This window comes from Oncorhynchus clarkii, chromosome 4 (genome assembly GCF_045791955.1).
Source record: "Oncorhynchus clarkii lewisi isolate Uvic-CL-2024 chromosome 4, UVic_Ocla_1.0, whole genome shotgun sequence".
Classification (NCBI taxonomy): Eukaryota; Metazoa; Chordata; class Actinopteri; order Salmoniformes; family Salmonidae; genus Oncorhynchus; species Oncorhynchus clarkii.
Window position 1 is genome coordinate 92307965 of NC_092150.1, and position 18828 is coordinate 92326792.

General features: G+C 47.3%; 1 protein-coding gene across 1 annotated transcript in view; it reads left to right on the forward strand.

Annotated features, from left to right (window-relative positions):
- LOC139407442 (NBAS subunit of NRZ tethering complex-like) overlaps window positions 1-18828 on the forward strand; it is a 289155-nt gene that overhangs the window by 129545 nt on the left and 140782 nt on the right. The window contains exons 32-34 of the mRNA XM_071151235.1: window positions 6312-6425; window positions 6844-6957; window positions 17070-17227. Of these exons, the coding sequence (XP_071007336.1) occupies window positions 6312-6425; window positions 6844-6957; window positions 17070-17227 (386 nt within the window). The remainder of the gene's footprint in view (window positions 1-6311; window positions 6426-6843; window positions 6958-17069; window positions 17228-18828) is intronic.

Below are 18828 nucleotides of genomic sequence, written 5' to 3' on the forward strand. Positions count from 1 at the left end.
CATAGCCCAGTTGACAAATTATTACAAACAATAACCAGCCAAGCAGAAGCCTTAAAAAACTCAGAAATAGAGAGAAAATGAATCCCTTGCCTTTGATGATCTTCATATGGTGGCAATCAGAAGACATTAATTTACTCAATATACCATTACCTTCTGGTGTAGACCCTCTACTATATACCTTCCTCCTATAAGCATTACCTTCTGGTTTAGATCCTCCACTATATACCCTCCTCCTATAACCATTACCTTCTGGTGTAGACCCTCCACTATATACCTTCCTCCTATACCCATTACCTTCTGGTGTAGACCCTCCACTATATATCTTCCTCCTATAACCATTACCTTCTGGTGTAGACCCTCCACTATATACCCTCCTCCTATAAGCATTACCTTCTGGTGTAGACCCTCCACTATATACCTTCCTCCTATAACCATTACCTTCTGGTGTAGACCCTCCACTATATACCTTCCTCCTACAGATACCCATTACCTTCTGGTGTAGACCCTCCACTATATACCTTCCTCCTACAGATACCCATTACCTTCTGGTGTAGACCCTCCACTATATATCTTCCTCCTATAACCATTACCTTCTGGTGTAGACCCTCCACTATATACCTTCCTCCTATACCCATTATCTTCTGGTGTAGACCCTCCACTATATACCTTCCTCCTATAACCATTACCTTCTGGTGTAGACCCTCCACTATATACCTTCCTCCTACAGATACCCATTACCTTCTGGTGTAGACCCTCCACTATATACCTTCCTCCTACAGATAACCATTACCTTCTGGTGTAGACCCTCCACTATATACCTTCCTCCTATAACCATTACCTTCTGGTGTAGACCCTCCACTATATACCTTCCTCCTACAGATACCCATTACCTTCTGGTCTAGACTCTCCACTATATACCTTCCTCCTACAGATAACCATTACCTTCTGGTGTAGACCCTCCACTATATACCTTCCTCCTACAGATACCCATTACCTTCTGGTGTAGACCATCCACTATATACCTTCATCCTCCTATAACCATTACCTTCTGGTGTAGACCCTCCACTATATACCTTCCTCCTCCTATAACCATTACCTTCTTGTGTAGACCCTCCACTATATACCTTCCTCCTATAACCATTACCTTCTGGTGTAGACCCTCCACTATATACCCTCCTCCTACAGATACCCATTACCTTCTGGTGTAGACCCTCCACTATATACCTTCCTCCTACAGATACCCATTCACTTCTGGTGTAGATCCTCCACTATATACCTTCCTCCTACAGATAACCATTACCTTCTGGTGTAGACCCTCCACTATATACCTTCCTCCTATACCCATTACCTTCTGGTGTAGACCCTCCACTATATACCTTCCTCCTACAGATACCCATTAACTTCTGGTGTAGATCCTCCACTATGTACCTTCCTCCTATAACCGTTAACTTCTGGTGTAGACCCTCCACTATATACCTTCCTCCTACAGATACCCATTACCTTCTGGTGTAGACCCTCAACTATATACCCTCCTCCTACAGATACCCATTACCTTCTGGTGTAGACCCTCCACTATATACCTTCCTCCTATACCCATTACCTTCTGGTGTAAACCCTCCACTATATACCCTCCTCCTACAGATACCCATTACCTTCTGGTGTAGACCCTCCACTATATACCTTCCTCCTATAACCATTACCTTCTGGTGTAGACCCTCCACTATATACCTTCCTCCTATACCCATTACCTTCTGGTGTAGACCCTCCACTATATACCTTCCTCCTATAACCATTACCTTCTGGTGTAGACCCTCCACTATATACCTTCCTCCTATACCCATTATCTTCTGGTCTAGACCCTCCACTATATACCCTCCTCCTACAGATACCCATTACCTTCTGGTGTAGACCCTTCACTATGTACCTTCCTCCTATAACCATTACCTTCTGGTGTAGACCCTCCACTATATACCTTCATCCTCCTATAACCATTACCTTCTGGTGTAGACCCTCCACTATATACCTTCCTCCTCCTATAACCATTACCTTCTGGTGTAGACCCTCCACTATATACCTTCCTCCTATAACCATTACCTTCTGGTGTAGACCCTCCACTATATACCCTCCTCCTACAGATACCCATTACCTTCTGGTGTAGACCCTCCACTATATACCTTCCTCCTACAGATAACCATTACCTTCTGGTGTAGACCCTCCACTATATACCTTCCTCCTACAGATACCCATTACCTTCTGGTGTAGACCATCCACTATATACCTTCATCCTCCTATAACCATTACCTTCTGGTGTAGACCCTCCACTATATACCTTCCTCCTCCTATAACCATTACCTTCTGGTGTAGACCCTCCACTATATACCCTCCTCCTATAAGCATTACCTTCTGGTGTAGACCCTCCACTATATACCTTCCTCCTATAACCATTACCTTCTGGTGTAGACCCTCCACTATATACCTTCCTCCTACAGATACCCATTACCTTCTGGTGTAGACCCTCCACTATATACCTTCCTCCTACAGATACCCATTACCTTTTGGTGTAGACCCTCCACTATATATCTTCCTCCTATAACCATTACCTTCTGGTGTAGACCCTCCACTATATACCTTCCTCCTATACCCATTATCTTCTGGTGTAGACCCTCCACTATATACCTTCCTCCTATAACCATTACCTTCTGGTGTAGACCCTCCACTATATACCTTCCTCCTACAGATACCCATTACCTTCTGGTGTAGACCCTCCACTATATACCTTCCTCCTACAGATAACCATTACCTTCTGGTGTAGACCCTCCACTATATACCTTCCTCCTATAACCATTACCTTCTGGTGTAGACCCTCCACTATATACCTTCCTCCTACAGATACCCATTACCTTCTGGTCTAGACTCTCCACTATATACCTTCCTCCTACAGATAACCATTACCTTCTGGTGTAGACCCTCCACTATATACCTTCCTCCTACAGATACCCATTACCTTCTGGTGTAGACCATCCACTATATACCTTCATCCTCCTATAACCATTACCTTCTGGTGTAGACCCTCCACTATATACCTTCCTCCTCATATAACCATTACCTTCTTGTGTAGACCCTCCACTATATACCTTCCTCCTATAACCATTACCTTCTGGTGTAGACCCTCCACTATATACCCTCCTCCTACAGATACCCATTACCTTCTGGTGTAGACCCTCCACTATATACCTTCCTCCTACAGATACCCATTCACTTCTGGTGTAGATCCTCCACTATATACCTTCCTCCTACAGATAACCATTACCTTCTGGTGTAGACCCTCCACTATATACCTTCCTCCTATACCCATTACCTTCTGGTGTAGACCCTCCACTATATACCTTCCTCCTACAGATACCCATTAACTTCTGGTGTAGATCCTCCACTATGTACCTTCCTCCTATAACCGTTAACTTCTGGTGTAGACCCTCCACTATATACCTTCCTCCTACAGATACCCATTACCTTCTGGTGTAGACCCTCAACTATATACCCTCCTCCTACAGATACCCATTACCTTCTGGTGTAGACCCTCCACTATATACCTTCCTCCTATACCCATTACCTTCTGGTGTAAACCCTCCACTATATACCCTCCTCCTACAGATACCCATTACCTTCTGGTGTAGACCCTCCACTATATACCTTCCTCCTATAACCATTACCTTCTGGTGTAGACCCTCCACTATATACCTTCCTCCTATACCCATTACCTTCTGGTGTAGACCCTCCACTATATACCTTCCTCCTATAACCATTACCTTCTGGTGTAGACCCTCCACTATATACCTTCCTCCTATACCCATTATCTTCTGGTCTAGACCCTCCACTATATACCCTCCTCCTACAGATACCCATTACCTTCTGGTGTAGACCCTTCACTATGTACCTTCCTCCTATAACCATTACCTTCTGGTGTAGACCCTCCACTATATACCTTCATCCTCCTATAACCATTACCTTCTGGTGTAGACCCTCCACTATATACCTTCCTCCTCCTATAACCATTACCTTCTGGTGTAGACCCTCCACTATATACCTTCCTCCTATAACCATTACCTTCTGGTGTAGACCCTCCACTATATACCCTCCTCCTACAGATACCCATTACCTTCTGGTGTAGACCCTCCACTATATACCTTCCTCCTACAGATAACCATTACCTTCTGGTGTAGACCCTCCACTATATACCTTCCTCCTATACCCATTACCTTCTGGTGTAGACCCTCCACTATATACCTTCCTCCTACAGATACCCATTAACTTCTGGTGTAGATCCTCCACTATGTACCTTCCTCCTATAACCATTAACTTCTGGTGTAGACCCTCCACTATATACCTTCCTCCTACAGATACCCATTACCTTCTGTTGTAGACCCTCCACTATATACCCTCCTCCTACAGATACCCATTACCTTCTGGTGTAGATCCTCCACTATATACCTTCCTCCTATAACCATTACCTTCTGGTGTAGACCCTCCACTATATACCTTCCTCCTATACCCATTACCTTCTGGTGTAGACCCTCCACTATATACCTTCCTCCTATAACCATTACCTTCTGGTGTAGACCCTCCACTATATACCTTCCTCCTATACCCATTATCTTCTGGTGTAGACCCTCCACTATATACCCTCCTCCTACAGATACCCATTACCTTCTGGTGTAGACCCTTCACTATGTACCTTCCTCCTATAACCATTACCTTCTGGTGTAGGCCCTCCACTATATACCTTCATCCTCCTATAACCATTACCTTCTGGTGTAGACCCTCCACTATATACCTTCCTCCTCCTATAACCATTACCTTCTGGTGTAGACCCTCCACTATATACCTTCCTCCTATAACCATTACCTTCTGGTGTAGACCCTCCACTATATACCCTCCTCCTACAGATACCCATTACCTTCTGGTGTAGACCCTCCACTATATACCTTCCTCCTACAGATACCCATTAACTTCTGGTGTAGATCCTCCACTATATACCTTCCTCCTACAGATACAAATTACCTTATGGTGTAGACCCTCCACTATATACCTTCCTCCTATAACCATTACCTTCTGGTGTAGACCCTCCACTATATACCTTCCTCCTATAACCATTACCTTCTGGTGTAGACCCTCCACTATATACATTCCTCCTATAACCATTACCTTCTGGTGTAGACCCTCTACTATATACCTTCCTCCTACAGATACCCATTACCTTCTGGTCTAGACTCTCCACTATATACCTTCCTCCTACAGATAACCATTACCTTCTGGTGTAGACCCTCCACTATATACCTTCCTCCTACAGATACCCATTACCTTCTGGTGTAGACCCTCCACTATATACCTTCATCCTCCTATAACCATTACCTTCTGGTGTAGACCCTCCACTATATACCTTCCTCCTCCTATAACCATTACCTTCTGGGGGGGGGGGGCTGCCTGCTGCGGACGGATCAAGGCTGCATCTCAAATGCACCCTATTCCCTGTGTTGTGCACTACTTTTGACCAGGGCCCATTGACCCGTAAGGAATAGGGTGCATTTGAGATGCAGACAGAGAATAGACTGGATTAACTGATTACCTTATTGACCTGAATGTAATATTTGTACATTCATATATATCTCTCTCTCGCCCTGCCCCTCTCTCTTTCCCCCTGCCCCTCTCTCTCTATCTCCCTGCCCCCCTCTCTCTCTCGCCCTGCCCCTCTCTCTCTCTCCCCCTGCCCCTCTCTCTCTCCCCCTGCCCCTCTCTCTCTCCCCCTGCCCCTCTCTCTCTCCCCCTGCCCCTCTCTCTTTCCCCCTGCCCCTCTCTCTCTCTCTCCATGCCCCTCTCTCTCTCCCCCTGCCCCTCTCTCTCTCCCCCTGCCCCTCTCTCTCTTTCCCCCTGCCCCCCTCTCTCTTTCCCCCTGCCCCCCTCTCTCTTTCCCCCTGCCCCCCTCTCTCTTTCCCCCTGCCCCCCTCTCTCTTTCCCCCTGCCCCCCCCTCTCTCTTTCCCTCTGCCCCCCTCTCTCTCCCCCCCTGCCCCCCTCTCTCTCCCCCCCTGCCCCCCTCTCTCTCTCCCGCTGCCCCTCTCTCTCCTCCCCCTGCTCCCCTCTCTCTCTCTCCCCCTGCCCCTCTCTCTCTTTCCCCCTGCCCCTCTCTCTCTCTCCCCCTGCCCCTCTCTCTCTCTCCCCCTGCCCCTCTCTCTTTCCCCCTGCCCCTCTCTCTTTCCCCCTGCCCATCTCTCTCTTTCCCCCTGCCCCTCTCTCTCTCTCCCCTCTCTCTCTACAGTGCGTCTGCGTGTGGAGCGGTTGTCTATAATTGAGCAGTGTATTTCCCAGTGTTCTAAGGCCTACACACAATCAGCCCTGCTTCTGGACCTGGCCTCACTGCTCAGAGTCGCAGGTAACACACACACACCTAGGGGAAGAGTTTAACCGTGACACACACACACCTAGGGGAAGAGTTTAACCGTGACACACACACACCTAGGGGAAGAGTTTAACCGTGACACACACACACCTAGGGGAAGAGTTTAACCGTGACACCTAGGGGAAGAGTTTAACCGTGACACCTAGGGGAAGAGTTTAACCGTGACACCTAGGGGAAGAGTTTAACCGTGACACCTAGGGGAAGAGTTTAACCGTGATACCTAGGGGAAGAGTTTAACCGTGACACCAAGGGGAAGAGTTTAACCGAGATACCCTGCTAACACAACAGGAGCACTCCATGGGGAACTGTTTCACAGAATAAACATGAAGACTTCTGATTTGGCAACTCTTTAGTGGCTGTAAGGGTCTAACCAGTTTTTCTCTGCTTCCAGGTGGTGATGAGTGGAGGTGTAAGGGTCAGGTGTTCTCTCTACTAGCTCAACAGGCTCTTCAGGCGCTGGACTACAAGACCTCCTACATACACTGTCAGGACCTCATGGCCTCAGGTGGGTTACATCACTGTAGTAGCGTTGCAGTAATGTTGTAGTAACTTTGTAGTGTTGTATTGCTGTAGTGTTGTAATGTAGTAACATTGTAGTAACGTTGTGTTGCAATGCTGTAGTAACAGTGTTGTAGTAATGTTGTAGTAACTTTGTACTAGTGGTATAGTAATGTTGTGGTAAATTTGGCAGAAAGCCCTGCCTTCAGCTGTTTGCTTAGAAATTCTAGGGACAGTAAGGGGGCCTGCGTCTCGTGACTGTAGCGTAGGTGTAGGTATGTACGGCAGGACCAAGTCAGAGAGATGGGTTGGAGCCCATGTAATGCTTTGTAGGTTAGCAGTAAAACCACCTCAACAGGAAGCCAGTTCTGGTGGGCTAGCGCTGGCGTAATATGCTATTTTTGGCGGGGTTCTACTCAACATTCTATCAGCTGTGTTTAAAACTAACTGAAGTTTATTCAGTGCTTTATCCGAGTAGCCGGCGAGTAGAGCATTGCAGTCGTCTAACCTCGAAAGCATTAGCTCCTCCGCATCATTTTTAGACAAAAGGTTTAGGAGTTTTGCCACGTTAAGAAGATGGGGGGGGGGGAAAGCCTTTTTAAAGTATTTTTTTAGATGTTTAAGGAAAGAGAGATCAGGGTCTAACTCCGAGGTCCTTCAGTTTTGTTTTTTGTTGAGAGGACTGTACAACCATCGAGATTAATTGTCCGATCCAACAGCAGATCTCTTTGTTTCTTGGGACCTAGAACCAGCATCTCTGTTTTGACCGAGTTTAAAAGTAGAACATTTACCGTCGTACACTTCCTCATGTCTGAAAGACAGGCTTCCAGGGTAGGACATTTTGGAGCTTCACCATGCCTCATGTCTGAAAGACAGGCTTCCAGGGTAGGACATTTTGGAGCTTCACCATGCCTCATGTCTGAAAGACAGGCTTCCAGGGACATTTTGGAGCTTCACCATGCATAGCAGTGGAAGTTTGTGTTTCCCGAATGACATCACCGTGAGGTAACATGCAGTGCCTTCGGAAAGTATTCAGAGCCTTTGACTTTCTCCACATTTTGTTACGTTACAGCCTTATTCTATAATTGATTAAATAAATAATTTACTTACTCTAAAATGGTTAAATATTTTTTTTGCATCAATCTACACACAATACCCCATAATGACATCACAATACCCCATAATGACATCACAATACCCCATAATGACATCACAATACCCCATAATGACATCACGATACCCCATAATGACGAAGCAAAAACAGGTGCAAATGTATTAAAAATAAAGAAGAACTTTGTACAGTACTAATGCAATAAGTAAAATCAGTCGCGCTACGAAATGCTACCAAATAAACCACAATTAATTCATAACACTGTGAATATAGAGTTTCACAGACATATTGTTAAGTTTTTTTCTGGTTTGTGTGAAATCGTTAAGAATAATATGAAACCTGTTACGGTTTTCTTGCGGTGAAGGAGAGGCGGACCAAGACGCAGCGTGGTTTCTATTCATGTTTAATATGAAATTTAGATTTAGATGAAACACGAACAGTACAAAAACAATAAACGTAACGAGAAAACCTAACAGCCTATTCTGGTGCACAAACAAACACAGAGACAGGAACAATCACCCACCAAACACTCAAAGAATATGGCTGCCTAAATATGGTTCCCAATCAGAGACAACGATAAACACCTGCCTCTGATTGAGAACCACTCCAGACAGCCATAGACTTTTCTAGATAACCCCACTAAGCCACAATCCCAATACGTACGAAAAACCCCAAGACAAAACACACCACATAATAAACCCATGTCACACCCTGGCCTGACCAAAATAATAAAGAAAACACAAAATACTAAGACAAAACTGCACACCAAATGTCTGAATACAAATTAGTTAGTGCAGAATGGTGCTTTTTCTGGGGGGCTTGGGCGCTGAAGGATGGGTTTGACAGAACCGCCACTGAACAGGGGAGAAGGGCTTTGGTCAGGGAGGTGACCAAGAACGTCAACAGAAGGCCATCGTCCCGGAGTCGCCTCTTCACTGTTGACGTTGAGACTGGACAGAGGAGCTCTGCCTAGAAGGCCAGCATCCCAGAGTCGCCTCTTCACTGTTGACGTTGAGACTGGACAGAGGAACTCTGCCTAGAAGGCCAGCATCCCAGAGTCACCTCTTCACTGTTGACGTTGAGACTGGACAGAGGAACTCTTTCTAGAAGGCCAGCATCCCAGAGTCGCCTCTTCACTGTTGACGTTGAGACTGGACAGAGGAACTCTTTCTAGAAGGCCAGCATCCCAGAGTCACCTCTTCACTGTTGACGTTGAGACTGGACAGAGGAACTCTGCCTAGAAGGCCAGCATCCCAGAGTCACCTCTTCACTGTTGACGATGAGACTGGACAGAGGAACTCTGCCTAGAAGGCCAGCATCCCAGAGTCGCCTCTTCACTGTTGACGTTGAGACTGGACAGAGGAACTCTGCCTAGAAGGCCAGCATCCCAGAGTCACCTCTTCACTGTTGACGTTGAGACTGGACAGAGGAACTCTTCCTAGAAGGCCAGCATCCCAGAGTCACCTCTTCACTGTTGACGTTGAGACTGGACAGAGGAACTCTGCCTAGAAGGCCAGCATCCCAGAGTCACCTCTTCACTGTTGACGTTGAGACTGGACAGAGGAACTCTGCCTAGAAGGCCAGCATCCCAGAGTCGCCTCTTCACTGTTGATGTTGAGACTGGACAGAGGAACTCTGCCTAGAAGGCCAGCATCCCAGAGTCGCCTCTTCACTGTTGACGTTGAGACTGGACAGAGGAACTCTGCCTAGAAGGCCAGCATCCCAGAGTCACCTCTTCACTGTTGACGTTGAGACTGGACAGAGGAACTCTGTCTAGTAGACCAGCATCCCAGAGTCGCCTCTTTACTGTTAACGCTGAGACTGGACAGAGGAACTCTGCCTAGAAGGCCAGCATCCCTGAGTCACCTCTTCACTGTTGACGTTGAGACTGGACAGAGGAACTCTTCCTAGAAGGCCAGCATCCCAGAGTCGCCTCTTCACTGTTGACGTTGAGACTGGACAGAGGAACTCTTCCTAGAAGGCCAGCATCCCAGAGTCACCTCTTCACTGTTGATGTTGAGACTGGACAGAGGAACTCTGCCTAGAAGGCCAGCATCCCGGAGTCGCCTCTTCACTGTTGACGATGAGACTGGACAGAGGAACTCTGCCTAGAAGGCCAGCATCCCGGAGTCGCCTCTTCACTGTTGACGTTGAGACTGGTGTTTTGCGGGTACTATTTAATGAAGCTGCCAGTTGAGGACTTGTGAGGCGTCTGTTTCTCAAATCATCAACTAGTCTAAAGAAGGCCAGTTTTATTGCCAGAACGACAGTTTTTAGCTGTGCCAACATAATTGCAAAAGGTTTTTCTAATGATCAATTAGCCTTTTTAAATGATCAACTTGGATTAGCTAACACAACGTGCCATTGGTACACAGGAGTGATGGTTGCTGATAATGGGCCTCTACACGCCTATGTAGATATTCCATAAAAAAATCTGCTGTTTCCAGCAACAATAGTCATTTACAACATTAACAATGTCTACACTGTATTTCTGATCAATTTTATGTTATTTTAATGGACAATTAAAAAAAAAAAAATGTATTTAAAGAAGCTACTTTCTAAGTTACCCCTAAACTTCTGAATGGTATTATACTTGGATGTGTGGTGTCAGCGTTTGCTGCTGGCATGTCATATGCCTTACTTGGCTAATCTTGCCAATGAAAAAATAATAATTAAAGTAGTTGGCAATATCAGTGGGTTTTTGTGATGAATGAGCCATCTGATATAATAAATGATGGAGCTGAATTTGCCTTTTTCCCCAAAAAATTGTAATTTAAGGTGCGCCAAAGCTTTTTTTTCCTCTCATTATTTCTGTCATTTATCTCTGTTTCATAGTGTTTTTCTTCTTTATATTCAGTTTAGTCACATGATTTCGCAACTTGTAGTACGTTTGCCAATCGGTTGTGCAGCCAGACTTATTTGCCATTAATTTTGCCTCATCCCTCTCAACCACACAATGTTTCAATTCCTCATCCCTCTCAACCATACAATGTTTCAATTCCTCATCCCTCTCAACCACACAATGTTTCAATTCCTCATCCCTCTCAACCATACAATGTTTCAATTCCTCATCCCTCTCAACCATACAATGTTTCAATTCCTCATCCCTCTCAACCATACAATGTTTCAATTCCTCATCCCTCTCAACCATACAATGTTTCATCAATTTAACAGTTTTTACAGTGATTGTTTTAATGGGTGTGCAGTGAACGACTGTATAAATGTCGGCCTGCACAGCCTCATGCAGTGGCACCAACGAAAACCCCCCCACAATGAAAACAACTGGGAGCGACATCAATACTGCTTTCAATTTGACTTTTGCTTTCAAAAGCAGCTCAAACATTAAACACATAAGGAATACAGTATAGCCATGGAACTCTACCGGGCATTATGATGCATGCTTTAGAATGCCCTTCAAGACCAATCAGAAACGACTATTCAACAATGCCATGGTTTAAAGCGTTTTAACCTTTTATCAGTGGCTTTAATGCACGGGAGTAACACTGTAGCGATGGTGGACTAGGGGAGGGAGGGAGGGAGTTAGGGAGGAGGAGAGGAGGGAGGGAGGGAGGAGAGGAGGGAGGGAGGGAGGAGAGGAGGGAGGGAGGGAGGGAGGGAGGAGGAGGAGAGGGAGGAGGAGAGGAGGGAGGGAGGGAGGGGGGAGGGATGGAGGAGGAGAGGAGGGAGGGAGGGGGGAGGGATGGAGATATGGAAACAGGCAGGAAGACAGAAATAGAGTGGGATAGAATGAGAGAGATAAAAGAACGAGGAGAGGAGAGAGGAGGAGGAGAAGGGAGGGAGAGGGAGGGAGGGAGGGAGGTGTCACAGACAACTTGTCTGAGGAGATGGTGTTTTCTTAGGCTTCATAACAAATATCACTCTATTCCCTATGTAGTGCACTACTTTAGACCAGAGCCCTATGGAACCCTATTCCCTATATAGTGCACTACTTTAGACCAGAGCCCTATGGAACCCTATTCCCTATATAGTGCACTACTTTAGACCAGAGCCCTATGGAACCCTATTCCCTATATAGTGCACTACTTTAGACCAGAGCCCTATGGAACCCTATTCCCTATATAGTGCACTACTTTAGACCAGAGCCCTATGGAACCCTATTCCCTATATAGTGCACTACTTTAGACCAGAGCCCTATGGAACTCTATTCCCTATGTAGTGCACTACTTTAGACCAGAGCCCTATGGAACCCTATTCCCTATATAGTGCACTACTTTAGACCAGAGCCCTATGGAACCCTATTCCCTATATAGTGCACTACTTTAGTCCAGAGCCCTATGGAACCCTATTCCCTGTATAGTGCACTACTTTAGACCAGAGCCCTATGGAACCCTATTCCCTGTATAGTGCACTACTTTAGACCAGAGCCCTATGGAACCCTATTCCCTATATAGTGCACTACTTTAGACCAGAGCCCTATGGAACCCTATTCTCTATATAGTGCACTACTTTAGACCAGAGCCCTATAGAACCCTATTCCTTATATAGTGCACTACTTTAGACCAGAGCCCTATAGAACCCTATTCCCTATATAGTGCACTACTTTAGTCCAGAGCCCTATGGAACCCTATTCCCTAGATAGTGCACTACTTTAGTTCAGAGCCCTATGGAACCCTATTCCCTATATAGTGCACTACTTTAGTCCAGAGCCCTATGGAACCCTATTCCCTATATAGTGCACTACTTTAGACCAGAGCCCTATGGAACCCTATTCCCTATATAGTGCACTACTTTAGACCAGAGCCCTATGGAACCCTATTCCCTATATAGTGCACTACTTTAGACCAGAGCCCTATGGAACCCTATTCCCTATATAGTGCACTACTTTAGTCCAGGGCCCTATGGAACCCTATTCCCTATATAGTTCACTACTTTAGACCAGAGCCCTATGGAACCCTATTCCCTATATAGTGCACTACTTTAGTCCAGAGCCCTATGGAACCCTATTCCCTAGATAGTGCACTACTTTAGTCCAGAGCCCTATGGAACCCTATTCCCTATATAGTGCACTACTTTAGTCCAGAGCCCTATGGAACCCTATTCCCTATATAGTGCACTACTTTAGTCCAGAGCCCTATGGAACCCTATTCCCTATATAGTTCACTACTTTAGTCCAGAGCCCTATGGAACCCTATTCCCTATATAGTGCACTACTTTAGACCAGAGCCCTATGGAACCCTATTCCCTATATAGTGCACTACTTTAGACCAGAGCCCTATGGAACCCTATTCCCTATATAGTGCACTACTTTAGACCAGAGCCCTATGGAACCCTATTCCCTATATAGTGCACTACTTTAGTCCAGGGCCCTATGGAACCCTATTCCCTATATAGTTCACTACTTTAGACCAGAGCCCTATGGAACCCTATTCCCTATATAGTGCACTACTTTAGTCCAGAGCCCTATGGAACCCTATTCCCTAGATAGTGCACTACTTTAGTCCAGAGCCCTATGGAACCCTATTCCCTATATAGTGCACTACTTTAGTCCAGAGCCCTATGGAACCCTATTCCCTATATAGTGCACTACTTTAGTCCAGAGCCCTATGGAACCCTATTCCCTATATAGTTCACTACTTTAGTCCAGAGCCCTATGGAACCCTATTCCCTATATAGTGCACTACTTTAGTCCAGAGCCCTATGGAACCCTATTCCCTATATAGTGCACTACTTTAGTCCAGAGCCCTATGGAACCCTATTCCCTATATAGTGCACTACTTTAGTCCAGAGCCCTATGGAACCCTATTCCCTATATAGTGCACTACTTTAGACCAGAGCCCTATGGAACCCTATTCCCTATATAGTGCACTACTTTAGACCAGAGCCCTATGGAACCCTATTCCCTATATAGTGCACTACTTTAGACCAGAGCCCTATGGAACCCTATTCCCTATATAGTGCACTACTTTAGACCAGAGCCCTATGGAACCCTATTCCCTTTATAGTGCACTACTTTAGACCAGAGCCCTGTAGCACCCTTTTCCCTATATAGTGCACTACTTTAGACCAGAGCCCTATGGAACCCTATTCCCTATATAGTGCACTACTATAGACCAGAGCCCTATGGAACCCTAATCCCTATATAGTGCACTACTTTAGACCAGAGCCCTATGGAACTCTATTCCCTATGTAGTGCACTACTTTAGACCAGAGCCCTATGGAACTCTATTCCCTATGTAGTGCACTACTTTAGACCAGAGCCCTATGGAACCCTATTCCCTATATAGTGCACTACTTTAGACCAGAGCCCTATGGAACCCTATTCCTTATATAGTGCACTACTTTAGACCAGAGCCCTATGGAACTCTATTCCCTATGTAGTGCACTACTTTAGACCAGAGCCCTATGGAACCCTATTCCCTATATAGTGCACTACTTTAGTCCAGAGCCCTATGGAACCCTATTCCCTATATAGTGCACTACTATAGACCAGAGCCCTATGGAACCCTATTCCCTATATAGTGCACTACTTTAGTCCAGAGCCCTATGGAACCCTATTCCCTATATAGTGCACTACTTTAGACCATAGCCCTATGGAACCCTATTCCCTATATAGTGCACTACTTTAGACCAGAGCCCTATGGAACCCTATTCCCTATATAGTGCACTACTTTAGACCAGAGCCCTATGGAACCCTATTCCCTATATAGTGCACTACTTTAGACCAGAAGTCCCTGGGCGTTGGTAGACAGTAGTGCACTACTTTAGACCAGAAGTCCCTGGGCGTTGGTAGACAGTAGTGCACTACTTTAGACCAGAAGTCCCTGGGCGTTGGTAGACAGTAGTGCACTACTTTAGACCAGAAGTCCATGGGCGTTGGTAGACAGTAGTGCACTACTTTAGACCAGAAGTCCCTGGGCGTTGGTAGACAGTAGTGCACTACTTTAGACCAGAAGTCCCTGGGCGTTGGTAGACAGTAGTGCACTACTTTAGACCAGAAGTCCCTGGGCGTTGGTAGACAGTAGTGCACTACTTTAGACCAGAAGTCCCTGGGCGTTGGTAGACAGTAGTGCACTACTTTAGACCAGAAGTCCCTGGGCGTTGGTAGACAGTAGTGCACTACATAAGGAATAGGTGGTGTTTGAGACTCTGACACACACACAGTTTAGCCTGAAACAGCCGAGGACAAACCGGTTGTGTTATTCTCTCAGAACTACACTACTAATCACATCAATGTGTATTTCTCCTGGCTGACGCCTCTCACTCACTGTCACTCACTCACTCACTCACTGTCACTCACTCACTGTCACTCATTCACTCACTCACTGTCACTCACTCACTCCCTCTCACTCACTGTCACTCACTCACTGTCACTCACTTACTCTCACTCACTGTCACTCCCTCACTCATTGTCACTCACTCACTGTCACACACTGTCACTCACTCACACACTGTCACTCACTCACACACTGTCACTCAGTCACTCACACACTGTCACTCACTCACTGTCACTGACTCAATCACTCACTCACTCACTCACTCACTGTCACTCACACACTGTCGCTCGCTCATTCACTCACTCACTCACACAGTCACTCACTCCTCACTCACTGTCACTCACTCACTGTCACTGACTCAATCACTCACTCGCTCACTGTCACTCACACACTGTCGCTCGCTCATTCACTCACTCACTCACTGTCACTCACACACTGTCGCTCGCTCATTCACTCACTCACTCACACAGTCACTCACTCCTCACTCACTGTCACTCACTCACTGTCACTGACTCAATCACTCACTCGCTCACTGTCACTCACACACTGTCACTCACTGTCACTCACTCACTCACTGTCACTCACTCACTCACACAGTCACTCACTCACTCACTGTCACTCGCTCACTCACTCTGTCACTCACTGTCACTCACCCACTCACTCACTCACTGTCACTCTGTCACTCACTCACTCACACACACTGTAACCCACATGTCTTTACTCTGCACTGTGATGCTGGGCATGCAGGATCTGCCTCCTAAATTACACAGTGCTCCCTTTATAGAGTCTCTCTCCCTATGGGCCCTGGTCAACAGTAGTGCACTACCCTATGGGCCCTGGTCAACAGTAGTGCACTACCCTATGGGCCCTGGTCAACAGTAGTGCACTACCCTATGGGCCCTGGTCAACAGTAGTGCACTACCCTATGGGTCCTGGTCAACAGTAGTGCACTACCCTATGGGCCCTGGTCAACAGTAGTGCACTACCCTATGGGCCCTGGTCAACAGTAGTGCACTACCCTATGGGCCCTGGTCAACAGTAGTGCACTACCCTATGGGCCCTGGTCAACAGTAGTGCACTACCCTATGGGCCCTGGTCAACAGTAGTGCACTACCCTATGGGCCCTGGTCAACAGTAGTGCACTACCCTATGGGCCCTGGTCAACAGTAGTTCACTACCCTATGGGCCCTGGTCAACAGTAGTGCACTACCCTATGGGCCCTGGTCAACAGTAGTACACTACCCTATGGGCCCTGGTCAACAGTAGTACACTACCCTATGGGTCCTGGTCAACAGTAGTTCACTACCCTATGGGCCCTGGTCAACAGTAGTGCACTACCCTATGGGCCCTGGTCAACAGTAGTACACTACCCTATGGGCCCTGGTCAACAGTAGTACACTACCCTATGGGCCCTGGTCAACAGTAGTGCACTACCCTATGGGCCCTGGTCAACAGTAGTGCACTACCCTATGGGCCCTGGTCAACAGTAGTGCTGTATTTAAGGAATAGGGTTCCATTTGGGCCATGAAAACAACTTGTCATCCTGGGACTCTCTCTGTGAGAGCCGGGACTCTCTCTCTGTGAGAGCCGGGACTCTCTCTTTTTGAGAGCCGGGACTCTCTCTCTGTGAGAGCCGGGACCTGGTTGGAGAAGGCAGTCTACATTTACATGTTAATCAGTTAACAGACACCCTTATCCCGGAGCCACTTACAGGAGCAATTAGGGTTAAATAGTTGGTCTTATGCTATTGTGACATCTCCCCTTCCTCTACAGGTTATGGTGATGGCTGGGAAGTGTGCAGCCTGCTTGGACAGTGTGAGGGGTACATGGACCTCAGGGCTCGCCAGGAGCTGCTGGCCTTCTCTTTGACACACTGCCCCCCCGCCAGCATCCACCCCCTCCTGGCTGCCTCTAGTGACCTACAGACACAGGTAACTCCTGACCTTTAACCTCTAGACCATGTGTCAAACTCTTTCCTTGGAAGGCCAATTGTCTGTGGGTTTTCAGTCCTCACTTGATTGATGAATTAAGGTCACACTCAGCCCTCCATGGAATGAGTCGTTGTTGTCCTTGATGATATTGTTGGCCTTCCTGTGACATTGGGTGCTATAGGTGTCCTGAAGGGCAGGTAATTTGCCCCCGGTGATGCATTCGGCAGACCGCACTACCCTCTGGAAAGCCCTGTGGTCGCAGGCGGTGCAGTTGCCGTACCAGGCGGTGATAAAGCCCGACAGGATGCTTTCAATTGTACGGGTTTTAGGTGCCAAGCCAAATTTATTCAGCCTCCTGAGGTTGAACAGCGCCTTCTTCACCACTCTGTGTGGGTGGAACATTTTGTCAGTGATGTGTACGGCGAGGAACTTGAAGCTTTCCACCTTCTCCACTGCGATCCCTTCGATGTGGGGGTGCTCCCTCTGCTGTTTCCTGAAGTCCACGATCATCCCCTTTGTTCTGGTTGACGTTGAGTGAGAGGTTATTTCCTGGCACCACACTACATGACCAAAAGTATGTGGACATCTGCTCGTTGAACAATCATGGGCATTAAGATGGAGTTGGTCTCCCTTTGGAGCCTCCACTCTTCTGTGAAGACCATTAGATGTTTGAACATTTCTGCGGGGACTCACGTATACAGGAAAAATAATAAAAATGGTAACATTTATTCAAAATGGCAAGTGTTGTCCCTACATCTTTCTGGTTCCTGTTGGTCCCCTGGTGCCTGTTGGTCCCCTGGTGCCTGTTGGTCCCCTGGTGCCTGTTGGTCCCCTGGTGCCTGTTGGTCCCCTGGTGCCTGTTGGTCCCCTGGTGCCTGTTGGTCCCCTGGTGCCTGTTGGTCCCCTGGTTCCTGTTGGTCCCCTGGTTCCTGTTGGTCCCCTGGTGCCTGTTGGTCCCCTGGTGCCTGTTGGTCCCCTGGTTCCTGTTGGTCCCCTGGTTCCTGTTGGTCCCCTGGTTCCTGTTGGTCCCCTGGTTCCTGTTGGTCCCCTGGTTCCTGTTGGTCCCCTGGTTCCTGTTGGTCCCCTGGTGCCTGTTTGTCCCCTGGTGCCTGTTTGTCCCCTGGTGCCTGTTTGTCCCCTGGTGCCTGTTGGTCCCCTGGTGCCTGTTGGTCCCCTGGTGCCTGTTGGTCCCCTGGTGCCTGTTGGTCCCCTGGTGCCTGTTGGTCCCCTGGTTCATGTATACTGTATATTCCTGTTTGATAGCGTTTATTTAAGTGTTCATGTCCGAGAAGCCGGTGTTTGGAGGATATATTGGCACGGGTGTTTAGGCCCACACTGCCAGGTCTCTGACCTCCTCCCTATTGGCTGTCTCATCGTTGTCAGTGATCAGGCCTACCACTGTTGTTTCGTCAACAAACTTAATGATGGTGTTGGAGTCATGATTGGCCTCGCAGTCATGGGTGTACGGGGAGTACAGCAGGGGAATAAGTACACACCCCTGAGGGGCCCCAGTGTTGAGGATCAGCATGGCAGATGTGTAGTTGCCTACCCTTACCACCTGGGGGGGGGGGGGGGGGGGGGGGGGGGGCAGCTTGTCAGAA